We start from the raw sequence: 24,088 nt of genomic DNA on the forward strand, positions 1-24,088 counted from the left end.
AGTTGATTATTGGTGCCCCAGTGATCTGTACAAGTAGGTCACACTTTTTACATTGACATAAACATTGCACCAGATTGTATTTTAGGCACTGATGTATTTCCTTGTAAGCATATTTCTTTCTTTCTTTTGAAGTTATATTTTTGGGCTTTATTGGATAAGACAGCTGAGTAGAGACAGGAAATGTGGGGGGCAGAGAGCTGGGGAAGACATGCAGTGAATGGTCGAGACTGGGAGTCGGACCAGCCGGGAGTCGGACCGGCTGGGAGTCGAACCGGGGACCTCTGCGACGAGGACTATGGCCTCTATACGTGGGAAGCTTAGACTGCTAGGCCACCAGCGCCCCTTGTAAACATATTAGTCAGCAGCTTACAACTTTTCTTTGGTCATCAATATTTGATCATAGACTGCAGAGACTGTAGTCTCAGTGACCCACTTGTTTCTAGAGAGTGTTATGAAGCCCACAGATTGTGGTCTCATTAGTGAACTACACTCAACATCCAGTTTAAGATTTAAAAATTGTGCCGTTAGGTTAACTGTTCACCAAAATATGAGTGTTCAATGAACGCTTTCATTTTAACATCTTCACGCAACCACAATTAATTTAGAGAGTACTGGTGAGAACAAGAGGGTGAATCATAGAGTCAAAACAATACTTGGAAGTACGTGCTGCCCTATAAGCATTAAGCATGTAGCGTGAAACAGTGTGATTGTTGTAACCAGGCTGGTTGGGAAAGCCAGTCTTCTTTTTATTTTGTCTTGTTTGTACGCTTCAAAGTTTATTCTCTGCTTTGTGTGATTAAGATTTTCACTTCGGAGGTGAGTGCAATGTACTTCTTTTAGGTCCAAAATGTTGGACAAACCCAAAAAAAGTAAATAAAAGCCCCTTGAAGAGAAAAAAGCAAAGAGAAGGCCGCTGAATGGCTTTATTAGTTTTATGAGAAGAGCAGCAGTTGTTATTTACTCCTCAATGGTCTCTGGCAATTTAGGAAATGAGGAGGCCCAGGTGCCTGTCAATGGGCCAGACTTTGATCAATGGGCCTCTGGGTAACAATCACACATTTCTGTTGTCTCTGTGGTACGCTGTGGTGTATTTATATGTGAATCTCATGTTTATTAAAGCAGGACACAGAGAACAGCCTTCTCTTTCCCTCAAACACAGCAGGGTTTTTCTGCTGGTGTGCTCATGTAGTCATATAACTATAATAAGTACAAATAAATGGCCTGCTTTGCCTTTAAAGTGCTTTCCAGCTGTGCAGCTAGAAATATTCTACGTAGAGCACATTTCCCCTGCACACCAGCTGCACAAACATGATGGCAGAATTGCTACAGTATGTGACAGAACTGCACGCTTGAATGCAGAATAACACTCTGGGCATTGCTATTTCAGACAGGTGCTGTTGGGAACATTATGGTTCTTTTTTAATGAAAACTATTGTATGAAGTGTTTACTCACAAGGACATATGCAAACACAAGGACACTGCAAAATTATGCCTGTACTGTTATTTCATATTCATTTTTCAGCTACTTTCATCTGGGTGCACATCCATCCTTAGACAGACAGGTGCAAACACTCAGGGTTTGGGGCACATCAGTGTTTATCTATGTATTCATTATTTCTACCAAGGATTAAAGCAGCATTCTTACATTGTTTGCTAAGCTGCTACATAACTGCGATGTTTGTATTTAGCTAATAAAGCTAATGTAGTATGTTTTTCTCCAATAACCTTCACAATAAATACAATCTGAATACCCAAAATGTTGGGACACTGTATGTTGATAAAAACGGATATCGATGGTTTTGCAAATCATTAAACTACATTTAATTGGACATTAGTGCAAAGATAACCTACCAGATGTTCAAACTGAACATTTGCATTGCTTTACGAAAAATACATACAGTATCCACAAAGTGAGTACACCCCTGAAATTTATTCTAAGATGATGCACAAGAAAGTCTGAAAACAATTTCTAAGAAAGCAGACTAAGGACATAAATTACTGGAACCATGTCTTGTGGTCTGATGTGACCAAGATAAACTTATTTGGTTCAGATGGTGTCAAGCATGTGTTGGGGCAACCAGGTGAGGAGTACAAAAGACAAGTGTGTCTTGCCTACAGTCAAGCATGGTGGTGGGAGTGTCATGGTCTGGGGCTGCATGAGTGCTGCCAGCACTGGGGAGCTACAGTTCACTGAGGGAACCATGAATGCCAACATGTACTGTGACATACTGAAGCAGAGCATGATCCCCTCCCTTCAAAAAGTGGGCCACAGGGCAGTATACCAACATGATAATGACCCCAAACACACCTCCAAGACGGCCCCTGACTAGCTAAAGAAGCTGAGGGTAAAGGTGATGGAGTGGCCAAGCATGTCTCCAGACCTCAACTCTATTGAGCATCTGTTGGGCATCCTCAAACGGAAGGTGGAGGAGCGCAAGGTCTCTAACATCCACCAGCTCCGTGATGTTGTCATGGAGGAGTGGAAGAGGATTCCAGTGGCAACCTGTGAAGCTCTGGTGAACTCCATGCCCAAGGAGCTGAAGTGAAGTGGAAAACTGACGAATCAAAATGTTGACATCTTCTTTGAAATCATGAAGGCCGAGTCCTCTGCTTCAGAGAGAGACCACCTGGTTTGTTATCAGCACACTAAATCCTCAGTCGTACTTCAATATTGAATGTTCGCTGTCTGCTAGTTTGAAACTAAAGCCGCTGTTTGTTTTTCCTTATTTGAATATTTCACTCTATGCCTGTTGAATCCTGTTTTGATGTTTGTACAGTTTGAAAAATTCTCCCTCAAGGGACAATTGATTTATCTTCCTCTTTCACTTTGACAAGTTGTCCTGAACAGAAGCTGTTTGATGTGTTACTTCTGACATGTGCAGTAAGAGGATTTTTTTTTTCTATCCAGTATCATGCTGTGAACACATTTTCCCTTTTCTTTGTTCTTCCACTCATTCATTCTAAAAACAAATTATGCAGGTAATCCTTTTATCGGCTACACCGTTACAGGGAGTGTTTGTACTCTCACACCATGCTTACATATTTCTCTACAATCAGTTAACAACAGAGCTGAATGTGCTCAGTGCACTCCTCCAGAGGATGCAGTTTTTGGAAACAGTGATTATGATCAAGAAGAAACAATAAATCACTATGTGGTCTCTAACGCTATCTAAGAATCTGTGTTGTAGCTGCCAGTGAGTATAATTTACCTGTAAATACACCTATTCCAATACCTGTGTCCTTAACTTCCAATCATTAAAGAGTTTGAGGCCTGTGCAACATAAAACAAGAACTTGAGTTCTTGTTTTAGGCGGCCAGTACAAGTTGTGATATTTCAAGTTTTTTCAAGATTTCAGGTGTTTGTGGAGTTTTTTCAAATGTACTGTCATGCAAAAACTGATTTGCATATTTGCAACACTTTCTTATCAGGCACCTGAAAGGCCAGGCAAGGTAACATGACGCCGTAAGGTCAGAGATGCAAAATCTAAATGGTTAGTTAGAGAGGGGTTCAATCGGCGGCAGCCATATTGGAAATGCAGAACTCAACCAGACAGAGTGTGACGTAAAGGGGCGGAGTTTGAGCCTCCTAGCCAACAGCTATGTGTTCCTGACTGGGAGTCACGTCAGTCATCTCCTTATTTAAGCAAAAACTCGTAATCTTAACATCGTCTGAACTGTCGCGTTATAAAAAAATTCACCCCCCGTACAGTGTGTGCCGATAGAGAGATTAGCTTCATAGAGCCAAGCTGTTTTTTGTACAAGGCTGTAAACATGTTTATTTATGCTGCAAAGATCGTCTTTTTCCCATTCACATGTATGTGGTTTCCGGTGTTTCTGCAGCCAGCCTCAAGCGGATTCTCGATGTATTGAAGTTTATAACACTTCCGCATGGGCTTCATATTTTGAGACAGGAGGTTGCCGCTTGGGTTTAACACATCAAAATTGATCTGCAATCCATAACCGCCATTTTTCAGAACACTTTATCCATGGATCTAGGGAAAATGTAACATCATGGTGTACAATGAATGTTTGTATCTGTTTGCACAATATGAAAAATGATCTTTCTGTGACACAAATGCATAATCATATGTATCTTCTAGTGCATGCCTCAAGTCTTAGTTAATCACACACAAACAAAATCAATCATTAAACCACGTGTCATCAATATTTTAGATAACATAGTATGTACTCAACATGTGACACTGGTTACTTTCAGTATAGAAAACTTTATTATTAGATCAGGCCAACACTAATTTAGCACAAGAATGGATTGAAAGCTCATTGTCCGGCTTAATTCTCCTGCTCACTGCACACAGAGTGAGTTTCAGACGCAGGCGGAGAAAAAAGTTTTTAAATCTCGGCCCAGACCTGCTCTGCACTAAAGCCACTGAACGTTAACTAGGCTTAAAGTGAAAACAGACACATGAGAGAGATGCTGGGAAAATCAATGATCAGGGTATATCAGGAAACTTCAGGCAATTATTTCCCCTGATTCTCGTGTTCATTTCCTTTATCTCTGTAATTTAGACAAGATTACCAACTGCCTGGTGGGGGTTCAGAAGTTCTGCAATAGAAGCCCTTATATAAAGAGTATTTTAATGATCAGTTCTATATTCTGTATTCTATATTCTCCAGAAGTGATCAGAGGAGGCATCATATCTTTCATTCATAAAATATGCTCTTTCAAAGCTTTCCTTACAAAGCACTCAGCCGTCACAGAGTGTAATGAAACGACGAGTCATGCAGGTACGTTTCAAATCTGTTCTGGCAGGGCCACCAGGACGGAGCTGGGTTGTTATTTTCTGTTTTATTTGATACTCTTTTATCTTTGTCTGTGAACAGGTTCCAAAGTAAATCGAGCTGAGTTCTCTCCTGACCTTTCAGAAGCTTTACATACTGGCTTTGCTCGAAGATTCTTCCTGAGTAAAAGAAAAGGGAACAACTCTCTCATGCATCAAAGGTTGGGTCTACATCAGGTATGATCAAAGGTGATCTTGAGTCGAAGACATGTTTTAATTAGCTGAAAAGGTCTGAGGATTGTTTTGAATCTCAAGAGAGTAAAACTCCCTTTTTACCTTTTTCTTTTGTAGATCACAGCAACATCAGAGACATAACATCAGCATGAGCATGTCAACACTGGCTTGTTTAATTACTTTAATTATCGTGAAGAAGTTAGTGGATTATGCAGAATGTATGACTGTGACCAAAAGGAAAAATGAGACCAAAAATTGATCCCTGAGGAACTCCAGGCTTTTAATATCTTAAGGTGTGAGTATTTTTATTCCAATAGACCAATAGACCTTTTCAAAATGACATTTTATTATAGTACACATTGATTTTTTAAGAGTCCTGTTCCAAACATTAAGACAACCAGCAGATAAGTTGTGATTTTCAGGTCATCCAAGGACTACGCTGCAATGCAATAACACTTCTTCACTGTCCCGATGGCCAAAACAAGATCTTTTAGGCAATGCATTCTGGTTAAAAGAAACACACACAAAGACACACATCTGAAAAGAGTGCTTGCCAAGTGCTTTTTTTGGTCCTGATTTGTTTTGTGCTCTTTCAGCAGGATTGCTCTATCATCAGACTGGATGGAAACCACCTCTGTGCAAATTGAAAATGCTTGGCCTTAATCCATCTACGTGTTTGGCACTCTCTTTATTCAGTTTGTCATGGTCCCTGTGTATGCACAGTTTATTATTGTGTGTTTGGACAGAGTAAAGAAGAAACAAGGAGAGAGTGAGGCTGAATACATCTATTTTGACCTGCAGTCATTAGCTTGATCACCTTAATTATGAGTTTACTAAACGTTTGATGAATCCACATCAACAGGGGAAAATAATTACTTGGATGTTGTTACAGAGTTTCTGTGTTGTGCAGTGTCCTCTCAGGATATTTTCATGTGTTGACATCACAGTTAGGCATGACCTTTTTTTCCTGAGCTTTAATTAAATTAAACAGAAACAGAAACAGGCAGATGTCAGCAGAAGGGCACAGGGCAGGGCTGACCTTTCTCTTTATAGATCAGAGTGAGTAGGCTGAGAGATATGGGGGAGTTTAGTGACTAAGCAAGGTCTGTCCTTGAGTCATCCGAGTTCACAAATAATCAAGTGCATTTACACACACTGTACATTATGCACAACTTAGTCAATTAGTGCAGCTGTCTTTATCAATGTGCCTTCTTGCTGCAGAGTCACATTAAAGCTGCTTAAAATGCAAAAATTCAACAATAAAGCTTTTTACGAGGCTGCCCGTCATAAAGCAGGGCTGCAGGAGAGCTGTGATGTGGTAACATTTACACAGCCCAGCTTTCATTTTCTTGAACTCTGAAGGGCAAGAATATGACATCTTGGTGGTGGGATGATTATTGAAGCCCGGAAGCGATATAAGCCATCCATCATAGTCATACCAGCCAGATGAATAGCAGTGCATAAACTCAGACAGAGGAGACGGTCTGCTGCAGGGGGAAGAACCCGAGCATAAGCAACCGAAATTTGGACAGTTATGAGCAAACCTCCTTCCCTGCAGAGCAGCCGACAATCAGAGATGATTTTAGCTCGTAAGTTTGTACCCTGAGGATGTTTGTAACGTTATTTCAGATGCAAAATGGAGCCCTGAGTTAATACATAAAGGACACTTACGATTTAGAGCCAGCAGCTCAACTGTTGTGACTGGAAAAGTTGACAAGAAAAAAAGGGGTTTATATGAAAGGTAAAAAGGGAACACTAACTCTTTAAAGTCCTATCGTCTGGATCCTGCAAATTGCTCTAACATCAACTTCATCGAAAGACCTTGAAGGATGTTTTTGTTTTTAATGTACCTTGTTACAACCGCATCCTAGGTTATTGCTCTTTCAGCGACAAACGTTGTTCTTGTAAAGTCTACTTTGGTTCTCTGTGTGTCTGTAACTTTGTGTTTTTTGCTACTTACTGTCTCGTCCAGGTCTCCCTTGAAAAAGAGATATTTGAACTGAATGGGACCGGCCTGGTTTAATAAAGCTTAAAGAAAAATAGCAAAAAAGCACTATTACAAATCAAATGTTTTGATGATTTCTCAAGACTTTACACTTAGTCAGAATTGTCCCTAAGGGAATAAATCTGAGCTGAGTCTCAAACATGATGAAGCAAATAAAGCAGTTGGTGAACTCTGTCATAATAATATTGTAATTAATAAAAAGAGGATGAGTTGAAATATTACAAGGGGTAGGACAAGTCAGCTAAAAAAATGGAGGGGAGAGTTTTGTTCAACTGCCCTGTTTTCCAGTCAATAACTTATACAACAACCAGGGTCACCACAGCCAGCCACCCAGTGTTACTGGCCTTTAATGCACCACTATGAAATGACAAAACCCAGACCAGGCATGAAATAATTAAAATGGTCCTTTCCCAAAAGGGCAACAATGTCAACATAATTCCATACGATGGAGAGACAGCACAGATTCAAATCTGTAAAAACAAGATTTTACCCAGAAAAAACGGAAACGAAATACAGCTCATCTTGAAAATCTAGCTGATGATGAGGAAGTTATTTTAAAAAGCTGTAAATATGAACGGACTCTACTGCAAACAAGCTCCATACTTAAAGAAAATACTTACTTATGGGTACTCTCTTTACACACACTGATGTTCTCCAGGGTAACGTGTCCAACCTGAGAGCAGTGCGGTTTGCTTTCCTGCTGAGAGAAGAACTCAGACAGCAGGAGCCTCATCATCCAAATGTTAACAGCGTCGCCATTTGCCAGGGCAAAGCCAGAAACAGTGGCAACAAGGCATGAATAAATCAACATTAACATCACTTTAATGTTGTACACATTTTACAAAAGTCTACTTTTGATTTGATATAAAGCTGGGAAGCTACTCTTTCAGCTCTACAAATCCCCACTTTTTAGTAACAAGGCCAGTGATTATTAACACTTAATTTTTTCATCCTCAGGCTGTTTACTTTATCCTCCAGAAAATGTACACAAAAAAGCCTTGATGACTCTGTTTCCTCTAAGCTTACACAACCTGTGTGCTTGATTGAACTATGATCTCCTTATAGAAACTCCACACTTCTCACATAAGAAGCTATGTTAACCTAACAGCTGAATTTTTTTTTGTTCCAGTCTTGTTCACTGGAGTTCATAAACTCTAGTGTATTTTATGGAAATCTGATTGGATGTCCTCCACAGCAAACATTTTAATGATCTTGCCTAAAGCGCTAACAACGCCAGAAACACCCGTGAATGTGCCCCATAAGTCAACAGGGATGGTTCTACTGTATAATTATCTCCTTGGAGATAGGATATATTCCACAGGCATGCTCCTGACCCATTTTAATGGTCGGTTATCTGTGTGCTTTAAATACCATGACCTGAGATTTAGTGTATGTGTTATATCTGTTTGTATGTGTGTGTGCACATACTATGTGGCTGAATGTAAGAGGTTGTCTGTGCTCGCTCTCCTCTCTCTGACCTCCCCCTCGCTCTGTCAGGACTTAGCCTGCTGTTTGTCCCTGTAAAGCCAGCTGTCTAAAGGAGCATCACTCCAGGTCTATAAAAGGGGTGAAAACACCGCACCTGACAGAAATGTGTTTTTATATGTAGGCTTTTGTTCCATTCACTAAGGCCTGGAACACAAACTGAGTGTGCTGGTGCTGGAAGCTCTGCTTCATTTTAATATTCCAGTGTTTCTAAATGAAGACTTTCCCCACTGTGATGCCAGAGAAAAGGTTGAAAATTGAGCTCTGAAAACTCTGAGCCACACAGTTTCAAAACACATGCATGAAAGAGACCACAGCTACTTACATCTGAAATAAAAAGAAATGGAAACATGAAAGGAAAATAGAAAAGAGACACTGATTTAACCGGATCTAAAAGCCGTTTTACCTCCCATCTCTTCGTTTCACAGCCTCACTGGCTGCTAACAACCCTGCTTACCGAGGTGCTGTTTCTAATTGTGTGTGCCTGTGTGGGCTCTGTAATAGGTGCCTGTGTAATTGGCTGGTTGACAGGCTGATCACTAACAGGCATGAGATGAAGGTCTTAGAGGAGGCGGCGTCCATCCTTAATCTCTCTGTGTTGCCATATCACCAAGTCAGACACACATTTGAGCAAAGCAGACAGATCTGTGCTCTTTAGGGAAACATTACTGCCTAGAAATGGAAAGAGCATTCTGTACACAGTTAATATTCTGTATATGTTTGTGCTACATTTAGAAACAAGTCAGTTAGATTGAAGGCTGGAGGTAGAAGGTGCTGAGGAAGCTCAAGCATCTCCTTGAAAAGAGGAAAAGAGAGAGAAACCTGAAAATATGGAAAGATCTTGATTGAACTGATTGATTGATTGATTGATTGATTGATTGATTGATTGATTGATTGATAGATAGAACATTAGATAGAACATTTCTTTCTTTGCACAGCAACGTTGTTCCCCTCACACTCTCTCTCCCTCAAGTTCTCTGTCTGTAAAACTTTTAAAAGTTTTTGTAAAGCAAAATTAACGAGGTATCCAAGCCTTTCAATAAACACTGAACTCTGTATATCGGCCAGCATTCAGTGTGCTATTGGTATAAAATGAGTTTCTCTGAACACCATTCATTATTACTGACTTTCAGTGTCAAGAAAATGGCAATTATTTTCTTGGCTGTAATGACAAATAAGACTGATTTTAAATACAACTTGTAGGTCACATAAATGACATGCTTTCGAAAACATATACTCTATAATTTTTGTCATTATTTCTAATAGCAGCCTTGCATCCCAAAGTTTCTTTATATATCTATTTTAACTGGCTCCATTCAGAGGGAAATACACATTACTGAGAGATGTCTAAAGGATGAAAATCAACCTTACAAGAGCACAGACGTCTGACTTCAACATCGGTTGCTTTTCAGGATTCAATGCCAAATTTAAAGGTAGTTTAGTCACAGTACAACATATTGATCAAACTGAGTTTTCTACTTCATAATTTGTTCAACACCTTAAAGAGATTATTTCTGACAGCACATATGGTGAAACAGCAGCTGGAAGAAAGTCCTGAAGTCGTCACCTACATGATTGGTTAAAATAAAGGACAGTTGCATTGTGTTGTTATCACAGAAATACTCTTTAAAAGGAAATTTCATAACTGCTTTTTTTTTTTTCACAGTTGCCCGAGGAAGTAGTATGTAAAGGAAATCTGATCCCACAAAGAATGCAGTCTGCTCCATCAGTCAGGAGGTCCAATCATAACCAGGAACCAGCACTGGTTCCCCTGATCCCTACATGCTGCTCTGCACTCTTAATACACTCCATTAAAACCCCACCAGCTGCTCTGTACCCGACCCCGTGCTCTGATCTGCTTCTAAAGTCAGCGGGTGAAAGAAAGTCTCCTCTCTCGGGGATCGACGCTTTTGTAAGTTGTAACTAGATTTCATACATTGCATCAAAGTGAGACGGTGTGAAACAGTGAGTGTGAGACAGTGTTTGAAATACAGACTGAGGTGATACCTTGAGTCCTCCACACTCTGCTGCTGATCCCTGATCCACTCCTGTGATGTAAATTCCTAAAGCATACTCTGCTCCCCCCCGGATCATCAGACCCAGAGACCGGCCATCATCCAAAACCAGGTTAACCTACAGAAGAAACACAAAGATGGATTGAGAAGGGTTAAAAACCTTAAATATGTGTGAACCAGACACTTTGTAAATACATTTAAATGACACTTTGCGGTCTCAATTGTGTCGCTTGACAGGCTGCCAGATTTGCCCGAGGTGTCAGGCTGTTCACGCTGAAATGGTAGATGAGAAACACAATGCATGGAGGGAATGACAGCGCTGCTCTGAGCTGGGATTTGGCGTCAGAAAATAGAGTTTCAGGAGCAGCTTTGATGGGATGACTCTCTTCTGATTGGAGGAATGATGAACTGAAATGGTCAATCAGTTTGTTTACAAGGCTCATCTTTGTCAATCCCCCTGATAAACTGAGGAGACAACATCTGACGCTCAAATAATCCACCGACCAGTAATATTAGAGGATTACATTTTCTCTGCTATAGCATCCAATTAAAGCACCCTGCTGCAGGGAGCAAATGATGCTCAGGACTGCAGAGTGATTCCACATTTTGCATTTGTGTAAACATCTATGTGGCATACATTTTAATCCCGTACCATATTTAGTCCCTCACTCAGAGTTCCTGGAAATGTCTGGAAAGCTCTTTTTGAGATTGTGTGTTTTAAATTTAGTGTATTTCAACAACACCCTTGAGTTAAATGTTTTTTTAATCATAAATGATGTGAATACTGTTGGACACAAATTTATAATCACTTAAAAGTTCAGCCACGTTTCATGCAGTCTTATGTGTATATTCCTAAATCAGCCTCTGTGCTACATGTATGCAGTTGATGTCATTTATTAGCTGGACTAATGTCGCCCTGTCCTCTTCTCAATGTGTTTATTTTATGACCCTTGTTCTTATCTTCAGCCCAAGCGGAGGAGTTTAAGTATCTTCGGGTCTTGTTCACGACAGACGGATCAGGGCAGCATCTGCAGTGATGCAGACGCTGTACCGGTCTGTCGTGGTGAAGAGAGAGCTGAGCCAGAAGACAAAGCTCCCAATGTACCGGTCAATCTACGTTCCAACCCTCACCTATGGTCACGAGCTGTGTGTAGTGACCGAAAGAACAAGATCGCGAACACAAGCGGCGGGAATGAGCTTTCTCTGCAGGGTATCTGGGCTCAGCCTTAAAGAGAGGGTCAGGAGCTCAGACATCCGGGAGAGGCTCAAAGTAGAGCCGCTGCTCCTCCACATCTAGAGGAGCCAGATGAGGTGGTTCGGGCATCTGGTCAGGATGCCTCCCAGACATCTCCCTGGGGAGGTGTTTTGTGCATGTACGTCTGGGTGGAGGCCACGGGGAAGACCCAGGACACGCTGGAGAGATTATATCTCTCAGCTGGCCTGGGAACGCCTCGGTATCTTTGCAGTGGCTGTCTCGGTCTATAAAAGCCTTTCAAATACTTAGAGGGGTCTATGTCCGATGTTTCCCTGTGAGATGAGGAGAAGGCGGCAAGGGTGGAGTGCTGGTACTGAGGTGCAAGCTAAAAAAGACGACATCGACCTGTCCTTTCACCCACCATTCAATAAGGTGGACGAGCTAACCCAGCACCAGAGGGAATACTGGCAGAGTAAGCATCATGCTAACAGAGCTAACCACTGGACAAAACGCCACATTGGAAGGATTTCACCTGCTGTGGGCGGACAGGATACAGGAGAGCGAGACTGAACTAACTGGTGAAGAAGGCCAGCTCATCCTGGACCCTGTGGAGGTGGTGGCGACAGGAGAATTATGGCCAAGCTGTTCGTCTCTGATGGACATTTTTAAAAATATATATATTCTTGTTGAATTCTTGTACTGTACACCTTCTTGTTTGCTGCTGTACTCCATGAATTTCCCTGTTGTGGACGAATAAATAAAGTGAGTATCTTATCTTATCTTATCTGTAATATACCAGAGTCCATCGGGTTTGATGAAGGCTTTATTCGTCTAACTAAACAACATACTCTGCTCATCTTAGTTTGGTGCTTTTGGGTCAATACAGAGAGTATTCCTTAACTCAGCAACTATTTACTTTGGGTCTAAAACCTTCAGCTCCCTTTATTAAATAATGTTCCAGAGTCAGAGCCAACATTACGTGGTGATGATTTCAAAATGCTTATTTAGTATTCCTTGACAAAATAAGAATTAATTACAGGTTTCTTTTGGACTTTAACACTTAAAGCATCTTAAACTTCAGATTCATTGTGCTCATCCTCTACCATGATTCACTAATATCTCCTGTAGTCATCAGCTGTTCTCATCGCCTGGTCTTATCGATCCAATAGCAACACACCCTCATAGTTAGCCTATCGTTTTGCTGCCGTCTTTTATAAATATGACCCTCTACCTCCCCATCACCGTCCAGGCTTCACAGCTTCATCAGCCGTAGACGACTTCATCACCCACCTCCTTGTCACCGCCCAGCCTTTGCAGTTTTGATCTGCTCCATTATCTCACCAGCCTCAGATGACATCAGTCATGGATTTTGCTGCAGCTTGGGACAGACACCCTTCAGCCATTTTATCCCCTTGTAGAGTTCAAGCGATAAAGAGACTCTGACAATATTTCAATATCATACAAAGAAACCTTCACCTTTAATTCATTGACTTGTCACACACACACTCATAAATGAAACAAGCATTTCATGTCTATAACCTTTACATCCTGAGTAAAATTTATCAGTGGCTTAGTTTTAAGACACTGGGCTCCCTCCAACGTATTGCTCTTCGGACGGACTCAACTCACCAACTCAAAATTTGGAAAGCAAAGAGAGCGTATTAAAGTTTATGGTGAGAGGTTCAGCAGTGGAGACGCTGTGCCAACCTTTAAATTGTACATTCTCCTCCATAACAATGAAAGCCTTGATTAGCTGCCATGATCCTAATGGAGCCGTCTCTTTCCAAGATTGAAAAGGGATTCAGCTGCACACTAGCTGGCAACTAAAAGATGACATATATGCAAATATCTCTTTTAAACAATGTCACTTTTATCCCTGTTGTTTCCCTGCCAAGGTAGCTTTTAGCATCTGGCACAGAGATCTTCCTCTCAGTCAATGCATATGATGCTGCAGCCTCTTCTGTTTAATATCAACTGTCTGCTCACTGAAGGTATAAGCCTCTCGCTGCATGGGAAATAGAAGCATCATGTTCTCTCTGACATTTATGCTGGACATGGAGAATAGGTTTAATTATCAGACTCATCCTTCTTTTATTGGAATCACACAGACGCTGTTATGGCTCGCTGTTTTTTGGCCCCTAATGATATCATGGAATCGTTTCAATAAGCTCTTTCTCTCTGAAATTAGTCCCAGTGGTCTGTGTTTTGTAAGCACTGAGATCTGAGGTAGTATTCACAGAGAAGTGCAATTAATCACGGCAGGGATGCATGAGTTGTACTGCAGTTATTACAATAAGTGAAATGAGTCACTTCTCCATGCACATGCCTTGAAAGCCAAGAACAACACCTGTAACCATAGCTACAGTGTGCTACTGAAGTAGCTTTTAATAGAGTTTTTGTCACACACAAAATACCACAGACACAGATTCCTCTCCAGAGTGTTACTAACTCACATAAATGAGCCTCTGCATTCTCTTTAGTGACATTTTTACAGTGATGCATTGCATGAAACCGAGGAGTGGCCTACTCACAAAAACATACATTCAAAAGCTTATTTAATTTTATATAGAATAAGGCATCTGTTGAATAAGAAATGTCTACATATATTGTATTTTTCCCTCACTGTGCCACATGACATTCTGTGTTGAGGTCTGGGGAATTATTTATAAAACAAACCTAGATCCTGTCATCAAACTCCAAAAAAAGCTATTAGAATAATAAATAAAGCTCATTATCAGGAATCTACTAATCCATTATTCATAGGATCTTGCACTTTAACATTTTTAGACATTGTGTCTTTCAAAACATTAGAAATCTTTTTTCGTGCTAGAAAAGTCTTCCTGTTTGTATTCAACGTTTCTTTAAATGAAGAGTAGGACGTTGTCATTTCAGTGTTTGAAACATGGAAAACGAGAACAAACATAGGGCAAGTTAAAATTGTATTTCTTTGCGGAGTTTCAAAAAAGCCTTAAAATACAAATTAATGAATGAATACAATTTTAAATGAATAATATGATAAAAAAATAATAATAATCCTATCAGGTACAATTAGCTCCTTGCACCAGTCGGTGCTTGGGCCCTAATAAGAATGAAGGAATGTAATGTATAAAAACTGTTTTTGCTTCTTTTCTGGTCCTGCTGATGTTTTTGGGTAATATTATGGATCGTACAGGAGAGGTTAAAAATAAGCCCGGAGCTTCAGCCGACTCCTCTTTTGGTCATTGTTGTTGTTTTTTTGTTGTTGTAAATTTTATTGTGTGAAACAAATTAGTGTCAACCAGTGTTGCCAACTCCTCAGTGAGGAAAGTAGCTATTGGCTGCCCTAAAAGTCGCTAGAAGTCGCTAAATGACGTCATCACCTAATTTGCATAATCTTAATTGTAATAGACGCTGTCAGAGAGAAGTGTAAGGGCGAAGGAGACATAAAAAGAGGTTAAAAAACACCCTAAATATGTTTAGAACTACACTCAGGAGCCTACAAAAAATCTAAGTAAAACATCACATTTTTTAACAATATCATTTTCAAGATATTTATTGTATAAAATCTACATTAACAATCTAAATGGATCAGCCAGCAGTGTCTTTGTACCTGCACAATTCATTTGAAGTCTGGACGTGGAGGGGTTAACATCTCTGCTCTGACTGCAGCTACGAGGGACTGCTGCCCAACTAGGACTGAACCGTCTGTGAGTGCTTTGGGACGGGGGAGGGGGCCACTGCAGCACCCGCTCCTTTAGAACGATACATGCTTTCATTTCAGAGTCTCCAAAAGTCTCTAATAACACCAGAGAAAGTCACTAGATTTGTCACTAGTGGCTTTTTTGAAAAAGAGTCGCTAGAAGGGTTTGAAAACTTGCAAAAAATTGCGACAAAGTTACTAAGTTGGAAACACTGGTGTCAACATGTAAAATTGTGTTATCTTTTTTTGTTAGATGATGACTCACACAAACTGTAGACTTTTGTTCTTTTTAAACTAATAACCAAAATATTCATTCATTCAAGATTCTTCACAAAGGAAAGCTGCTCCTTCAAATAGATGTCTCTGCCACAATCCTGACAGTTTAAAAAAACAAAAGTATCAGCCTTAATCTTTCTATCTGGGTAACATGTTCAGAAGAACAAACACAAGACGACCTGCAGAACAAGAGTCCGAGGTTTAATCATGTGTACTTGAGGAGAGTCCAGTTTGGAGTCCAGAGACAACACAGGAAAAAGAACTGGCCGATCTTCATTAACAGAGTGACAGAAACACTGCTGCACCGGTCTGAATGTTCACAGCAGAGTTACTGTCTCTGTCTAAATGTCGTGTCACAGCATGACGCCTGTTTCAGAAGCAACACTTTTAGTGCCTGCAGGGAAAGTTGGAAATGTTTTGGGGGATGTTTGTTATGGTGTTGTGAATCAAACACTTTTAGATTTAGTTGCTTATTTTTAGCCCTGCTTAATTAAACCTGCATTTTAAATTCCTCATACATATTTTATTTTGTATTTTTTAGAGTTTGCTTTCAGAGTTCTTAAATTAATGATGACAGTATTTGTACTTTGCAAACACAAAGCGCCAAAACTGCCTAATGGATGTAAAAGCCAACAAAAGTTTGGAATGAATGAATGTCATGGCAACACATAAAAATGTTAAATTGTGAATCATCACACAGTTCATGAGTTATGTAACTTTCTATAGTTCTTTTTCACCTGAAGGTATGATTGTCCTGTTTTTGATGCTCATGTAAAGCCTCACCTTCTTCTCGTCTCCCTCCTGCAGTAGCTGCATGTTGCTGCGTCTCTGGCTGTCAGTTCTTCTCAGGGTGGCGCTCCGATGCTCAGGGAGGTCAGGGGGAGGGGACACACCTCGGCCCTGAGGGTCGACCCACGTATAAACATGGTTTGTAACGTAGCCCCCTGGAATCCGCCCGACTGATCGTACTGAGAGGTTGAGCTTTTTACTGCCCTTCAGCACCTGAGGAGGAGGAGGAGGAGGAGGAGGAGGAGGAGGAGGAGGAGGAGAGGAAGAGGAGGGTCAGTTCAGACTACATTATGGTCAAATATGTGTTTTCTGCTTAAAGTATACATGAGCCCACTTTCAAAGAGCAAAGAGTACCAACAAATCCACACGCATGGGCACTAGCACAGCATGAGGTTGTTGTGCTGGATATTAAAGTGATACACACCACTACATCTGAGATAAAATTAAAGATTACAGAGAAGAAACCAATTTTTGCCGTGCTTCCCCACCGACTAAAAACAACCCAAATGACCAAACTCCCACACAAACACAGTTCTAACACATTTCGAGTGAAAATTGCAGTTGGCTGTGCCTCATTGCCTTCTGATAGCTTGCTCTATGTGCAATCCTTCCGCAGATCAATGTATTCCCATGTGTTCAGTGGTCTGTAGAAATCAGACTGAATGTGGTGGAAGCTCTTAATGATGAAACAATCTTTTGGCTCTGCAAACACAAACAGGCCCTCTTCTTTCTTTTCTGACTTAAAACAATGAAAAACAAAGTTTTAAAAGGGACACTGAGCTGCCTACATGAGCATAATGCTTTAGATATGAGCTCTAAACAGAGCAGATAATATGTTGTACGCACTTTTTTATTACTAATATGCGTTAACACCTAAAAGCAAATAAAACAATCTTCCATATCAGGGTGATAGATGTGGATAAAGCAGGCATCTTTTACCCAGCAACATTTCCAACTCCTACTGAGGATCTTCAAGTGATCGCAGGCCAGCACGCCTCCAAATCTCTGCACCAAGGGAAGTCATTAACAGCTTTCTGAATCACATTTACCAGCCCAAAATGGAAGTCTCTCCAACTCCAACAATATCACGTAGACTGAGGCGATCATGTGGAGAAATCTCATCTCAGTCGCTCATAGTGGTCATTACCAAAATTTGGTAAACATGCCTGTGGGACAGAACAAACTTTTGATGGGAGGATAAAAGTTTAAAACTCTCCTTGTTGCAGTCATCCCAAACTGCAACCTACGGCAAACATCAAGATCCTTTGAATTACCTTTAATGCTACTGCAATGCATATTAGACACTACAGTTAGTTTTAAACTAGGGGAGTCAAACGATAAGTTTTGTTTACTCACTAACGAAAGGGGGGGAAAGCGAGAAACTGTGTGCAGAGAGAAGGGGCGTGTGTGTTGGCGGGGGGCACGGTGATATTTAATAAGCTGAAAACAGGGTATGATTAAATAGTGTACAGTCATGGCCAAAAGTTTTGAGAATGACACAAATATTACATTTTCACAAAGTCTGCTGCTTCAGTTTTTATAATGGCAATTTGCATATACTCCAGAATGTTATGAGGAGTGATCAGCTCAACTGCAATTAATTGCAAAGTCCCTCTTTGCCTTGAAAATGAACTTTATCACCAAAAACACATTTCCACTGCATTTCAGCCCTGCCACAAAAGGACCAGCTAACATCATTTCAATGACACACAGGTGTCACACACATTAACACAGGTGTGGGTGTTGATGAGGACAAGGCTGGCGATCAATCTGTCATGATTGAGTGACTGGACACTTTAAAAGGAAGATGGTGCATGACACCATTGTTCCTCATCTGTTAGCCATGGTTACCTGCAAGGAAACACGTGCAGCCATCATTGCATTGCACAAAAAGGGCCTAACAGGGAAGTTTATAGCAGCGAGTAAGATTGCACCTCAGTCAACCGTCTATCCAATTATCAAGAACTTCGAAGAGAGAGGTTCAATTGTTGCCAAACAGGCTCCAGGGCACTCAAGAAAGTCCAGCAAGCGCCAGGACCGTCTCCTGAAGGTGTTACAGCTGCGGGATCGGGCCACCACCAGTGCAGCGCTTGCTCAGGAATGGCAGCAGGCAGGTGTGAGTGCATCTGCACGCACAGTGAGGCGAAGACTTTTGGAGGAAGGCCTGGTGTCAAGGAGGGCAGCAAAGAAGCCACTTCTGTCCAGTAAAAACATCAGGGACAGACTGATATTCTGCAGAAGGTACAGGGACTGGACTGCTGAGGACTGGGGTAAAGTCATTTTCTCTGATGAATCCCCTTTCCGATTGTTTGGGACATCTGGAGGAAGGCTTGTTCGGAGAAGACGAGGTGAGCGCTACCATCAGTCCTGTCTCTTGCCAACAGTGAAGCATCCTGAGACCATTCATGTGTGGGGTTGCTTTTCGGTCAAGGGAGTGGGCTCTCTCACAATCTTGCCTAAAAACACAGCCATGAATAAAGAATGGTACCAGAACGTCTTCCGAGAGCAACTTCTCCCAACCATCCAAGGGCAGTTTGGTGATGAAGAATGCCTTTTCCAGCATGATGGAGCACCTTGCCATAAAGCAAAAGTCATAACAAAATGGCTCGTGGAACAAAACATTAAGATTTTGGGCCCTTGGCCAGGAAACTCCCCAGATCTTAATCCCATTGAGAACTTGTGTTCAATCCTCAAGAGGCGGGTGGACAATCAAAAACCCACAAATTCTGACAAACTCCAAGCATTGATTATGCAAGAATGGACTGCCATCAGTCAGGATTTGGTCCAGAAGTTGATTGACAGCATGCCAGGGAGAATTGCAGAGGTCTTGAAAAAGAAGGGTCAACACTGCAAATATTGACTTATTGCATGAACTCTGTGTAATTCTCAATAAAAGCTTTTGATACTTATGAAATGCTTCTAATTGTATTTCATTATACCACAGAAACATCTGACAAAAACACCTAAAAAACCCTGAAGCAGCAGACTTTGGGAAAATGTAATATTTGTGTCATTCTCAAAACTTTTGGCCATGACTGTAAGTCAGCCATGACCATCTATAAATAGGATAATGCAGTATGTCTACCTGTAATGCAATGAGACTAACTGCAATTAGTTTATTGAAAAGCCTGTGATTAATTAGATTATATTTTAATCTCATGACAGCAGGAGTAAAATGAAGCTGCTTTTGCTGTGTGTTCTGAAACACTTTGTATGATACCTCTCCTGCAGCAACAGTTTCAGGCATCAAAAACACCTATATAGCAAAATGTAATCTTTACATTGATGCTGTCGTTTGATTCAGATCAGAAAGACGCTTCAATATTCTTGTTATTCTGTGTAATAATATGTGTAACCTGCTAAAAATGTCTTCACAGGTGTAAAGATATTTGAAGATCTGCAAAAATTAAGCCAATTCAGGAGGGCAAAAAGGTGCAGTTCCTTAATGTCCACATGGGACAGGCTCCAAAAGGCAGGGAAGCCTCTTGGCATGTATAGCCCATTTCTTTTTTTGAAAAAACTGCACTGAAGGTGAACACTTAGGGTAATTTATCTGTTTCAAAGATATGAAGACTTAGAGTTATGCATATATTTGCGTAATTGGGGGCGTGGCAAATTTGACCGACAGGCTGCTGCAATTTAGCTGATTGCCGGGTTGCCTCAGATTCATCTTTATTGATTGAAAGTGGCATCAAAACACATCTTTAGAAACCAATGCATGGAGTCATTGGGACTACGTCCATGTTTTGAACAGTCAGTGTTTTTTTTAGCTGTTTGCATTTTTGTTGCTTTGTAATGTGCCATAGGAAATAGAGATAGATAAATAACACCGTCTTCCACACCACTCCTGTGATGATATTATGTGCCAGTGTGAGTTCCTTGATTTTTCGACTGTTTCTTGTGAATAACTAAATAATAACAGCCCAAACTCAACACAGCAGCATCTTCTGTTGTCCTTCATTTGCAAAATTCATTTTAGAATCACACTAGATCCCCAAGGAATCCAAAAACGCCTCATGAAACATAATGAAACCAGAGTAACACTAACCCTCAAATTAATCCTCTTTCATCTGTCGTCCTCCAACAACACTTGCAAGAACTCACTAAACGCTTCTGTTGAAATGTCTTTATACATATGCTGCTAGCAACTCTAACTCAAATAATTACTTGTCAGAGAGCGGTGGATTGCGGAGGAGGCCTGTCTCCCTGAGCACAACTCTCATGCTGAATCAATTTCACAATCCCATTTGTGCCGAGAGATAATAACTTCAATTCTGGGGCAACAAAGCCCTGTCAGCACTGAAGCTCACTGATTGAAGTTATCGCTCCCTCCCTCCCTGTCACCCCCTCCTAACAACTGCCCCTCTTTGTGGACAGCAATGCAGAGGTGTAGATACAAGTATAAAACAAATAAGTTCAGCAAAACATGAGCAAGCACAATCTGAAAAACTGTGAATGTATGCTGCGACAGACAGAGAGAGAGAAACAATTGAAAACAGAAAGACACACAAGCCACAACCGGCAGCTTTTTCCAGTCAAATGGAAAATAAAGCACGTCTTCCTATTTTAATTATTGTGTCAAATTTTAGTCAGTATTAATAGCAAAGGTTATATTTTAGATTTAAACAATTCCCATTACCAGTGCATGGCATGTAGCACATCGCTCTGAGCCATCAGACATCAGCAGGGGGTCATGGGAATCGAAATGCAATCAGGACTACACTGTTTGCAACCTGAACATGCTGAATATGTTACAAAAAGGAAACTGGGGAACATTTTTAGTGAAACAAAACTACATAAAAGTCCATTAAAACTATGAAATACTTCACAGTGTAGCTGGTAATGGGATTCCAAGTTCACGGTTTCAGAGATATCCATCATCTTAAAATAAAACTATTAAATGCCAAGTATTAGGTGCATGTAGCAGGGTAATATCATGGAACTGGGACACAGCTTATTATTATTTTAAGACTTTAGGGTTTTGGTGGAAATTCACTTGGAGGAATTTAAGGAGAAGCTTTAAAAACTTGACCCTTAGAGCTGTCAGTGAGCTGCAGCATAGTGTCTCAAGAATTTCACTGAAAATACAGGTGATTATTTGTGTAGCCCACTGGTTATTCTCTTGGACACAATCCTCTAGGGTGCATCACTCTGATTTAGACTGCCAAATAGACTTAACATTTATGCTCGCTGGTCTAAGGAGAATGGATAACACGACACACAAGGAGACTTGAAGAGATATAGAGGACAATGAAGGTGACATAGAGAGGGCAGTGAATTAAACCCGCTGCGCCTTTCTGTGAATAAGAAACAGTGGAAATCGACAAAACAGCCGTGCTAAGGCAGTCCTATACGGCATCGTCCCCAGAGAAAAGTGCTGATGGTGACTCTGGCCTGATGTAGCTCTACCCTGCTTGCAAGAAGTGCAAACAGCACTGTAAAACATAGAATGGAAAGCATAATGGAAAACGGCATCTGCAGGTAAACCGCCTTCAGAGGATGCACATGGAAACAATATGCAGTCATGAGCATCCAGACAATTCATTTTATACACAAAGGCTGATGGCACAAAGCCCGGCTGAAGGAGCCATTCAGTTTGATCTCTTTGGAAATGCATGGCCTCAGACTTTCAGATGTATAAAGGTGCCGTTTGTGAGGGACATGACAAGTCATCACTTTGGTTAGGGAAAGGCAGTCGGTCCCTCTGGTAATGGCTAGGGTCGGGTTAGGGTTAGAGGCCAGATTGTTCATCTTTGCAGAGAATAAATACACACAAACTCAAAATTTTAGACTAGGGATTCACCGATCCGATCCTGGTATCGGAGAGATCGGACTCAAAAAGCTAGATCGAGTATCGGTGACAAGGGGCCGATATAAAGTGCCGATCCATATGGCTGATCTATTCATCTCAGTTCTATGCTTTTCTGTGTTTACATCAGTCATCGGGGCCGTCCGGTGGAGCATGATGGAGGATAACTACAGAGACTTGCAATGTGTTCAGCGGTAATGTTTCGACGGATGGCAGTCGAGCTGAAAAATATAATGGAAGCCCAAAGGAGGAAGTTTACGTCAGCTGTAGCCTACTGCAAAAAGGGAAGAAACCTTCTATTAATGGATTCAAAGTGTGAAAAAACAGACAGGTTATTGGATTTAATTGTTCCGACAAAGTCAGAAAAGCCTGAAGTTGCCAAAACATGATTCTATCCTCACATTAAGGAATAGAGATTATTAAATCAATACCAGGATTAAATCGGCTAGTATTGATATCGGCAGATACCAAAGCCCAAGTATCGATATCGATATCGGGACCTAAAAAGTAGGATCAGTGCATCCCTATTTTAGACTACCACAACTGAATCAAAAACTGATTTAACCACAGATGTATCAAATCATCTTCTGCCACAGTATATGGAGATTCACAAACCCCACTGAACACTAGTAGTGCCTAAACTGTGCTCTGCATTTGCTGAAACAATTCAAAGAATGGCTCTAGACTGGATATGTTTCATAAGTATGGATGAATTACACAGGACGTTTTTGCTGAGATTTTCAAACAAACTTACGACACGAGTCCTAAAATTCATCAGATCTACTGGGGGGAAATGCTGAGTTGGCAAAGCCTAAAGTGGAGTTAAACTGCTTCACTCGATGTTCAGCACACAAACACAAAGTCTCTCTTCAGAGAGGGCTCAGATGAAGCTTTGGTTTGGACAGGTAGATAAATGAGAGGAGAGAGAAACAGTTTACCATTTTTTTTAATGTGAAGCATTACTTCCTTCATGCTGGCAGACTATTTGGCTGCAGAGTGAAACCACTCAATGCTAATTGTCCCCGCTAATTGCACACTCCTGATAAGTTGTCGTCAAGATACATAATACACAGGTGAACAAAAGTTCATCAAAGAGAGCAATCTCAGCACAAAGCCACACACAAACACACACACCAACGTGCAGGCACACACATCAGATGTGATAAAATGAAACAGCAGCAAAAAACAAAAAAAGGAGAAATTGCCTTTCTCCCTGTTTATTTACTGCTGTCAGAGCAGATTTGTCAACCACAGAGATCAATTTCACACAAACACACACACAGTAACACACACATACACACAGACACTGCTGATGTTTGTAAGAAAAGTCTACTGTCATGAATTCACTTTTTCTATACAGGCACAACTTGTTACCTTAAATTTATATTTGAAGCATGAGGAGTTTATATTTGAAGCATGAGGAGTTTGGGTTGAGCATGCCCGTTTACATACCTCTTAAAGTTATTATTCTTATTCATACTTTATGGTCAGTCCCTCATGATCAACGTAGAACTGTGAATAAAGTTTGATTTTGAAAACATAAGAAAGACTTTAGACTTTAGACTTTATTGTCCCCTTGGGGAAATCCTTTTCCACAGCACCTTCCTGCATTTCCACAGACATAGACAAACATATAACATACACTGTAGGCTCAACAAACTGTCCACCAAGACATCAACACTCAGACAGAGTTGTGTAATTCAGCGAGGCCTTTTGTTCAGGCTCGCTATAACAGCAGGGATGAGGCTCTTGCCGAGGCAAGCCCTTCTGCACCTCAGAGCTCTGTACATGCGTCCTGAGGGGAGTGGGATGAGGTGGGTGTTTAGTGGATATGTGATGTCCCGTTCTATTGAGGTTGCGAT

General features: G+C 40.9%; 1 protein-coding gene across 1 annotated transcript in view; it reads right to left on the minus strand.

Moving 5' to 3' along the window:
* Positions 1-24,088, minus strand: part of whrna (whirlin a) — a 177,329-nt gene that overhangs the window by 65,681 nt on the left and 87,560 nt on the right. The window contains 2 exon segments of the mRNA XM_034710311.1: positions 10,471-10,596; positions 16,412-16,630. Of these exon segments, the coding sequence (XP_034566202.1) occupies positions 10,471-10,596; positions 16,412-16,630 (345 nt within the window).

This window comes from Notolabrus celidotus, chromosome 19 (genome assembly GCF_009762535.1).
Source record: "Notolabrus celidotus isolate fNotCel1 chromosome 19, fNotCel1.pri, whole genome shotgun sequence".
NCBI lineage: Eukaryota > Metazoa > Chordata > Actinopteri > Labriformes > Labridae > Notolabrus > Notolabrus celidotus.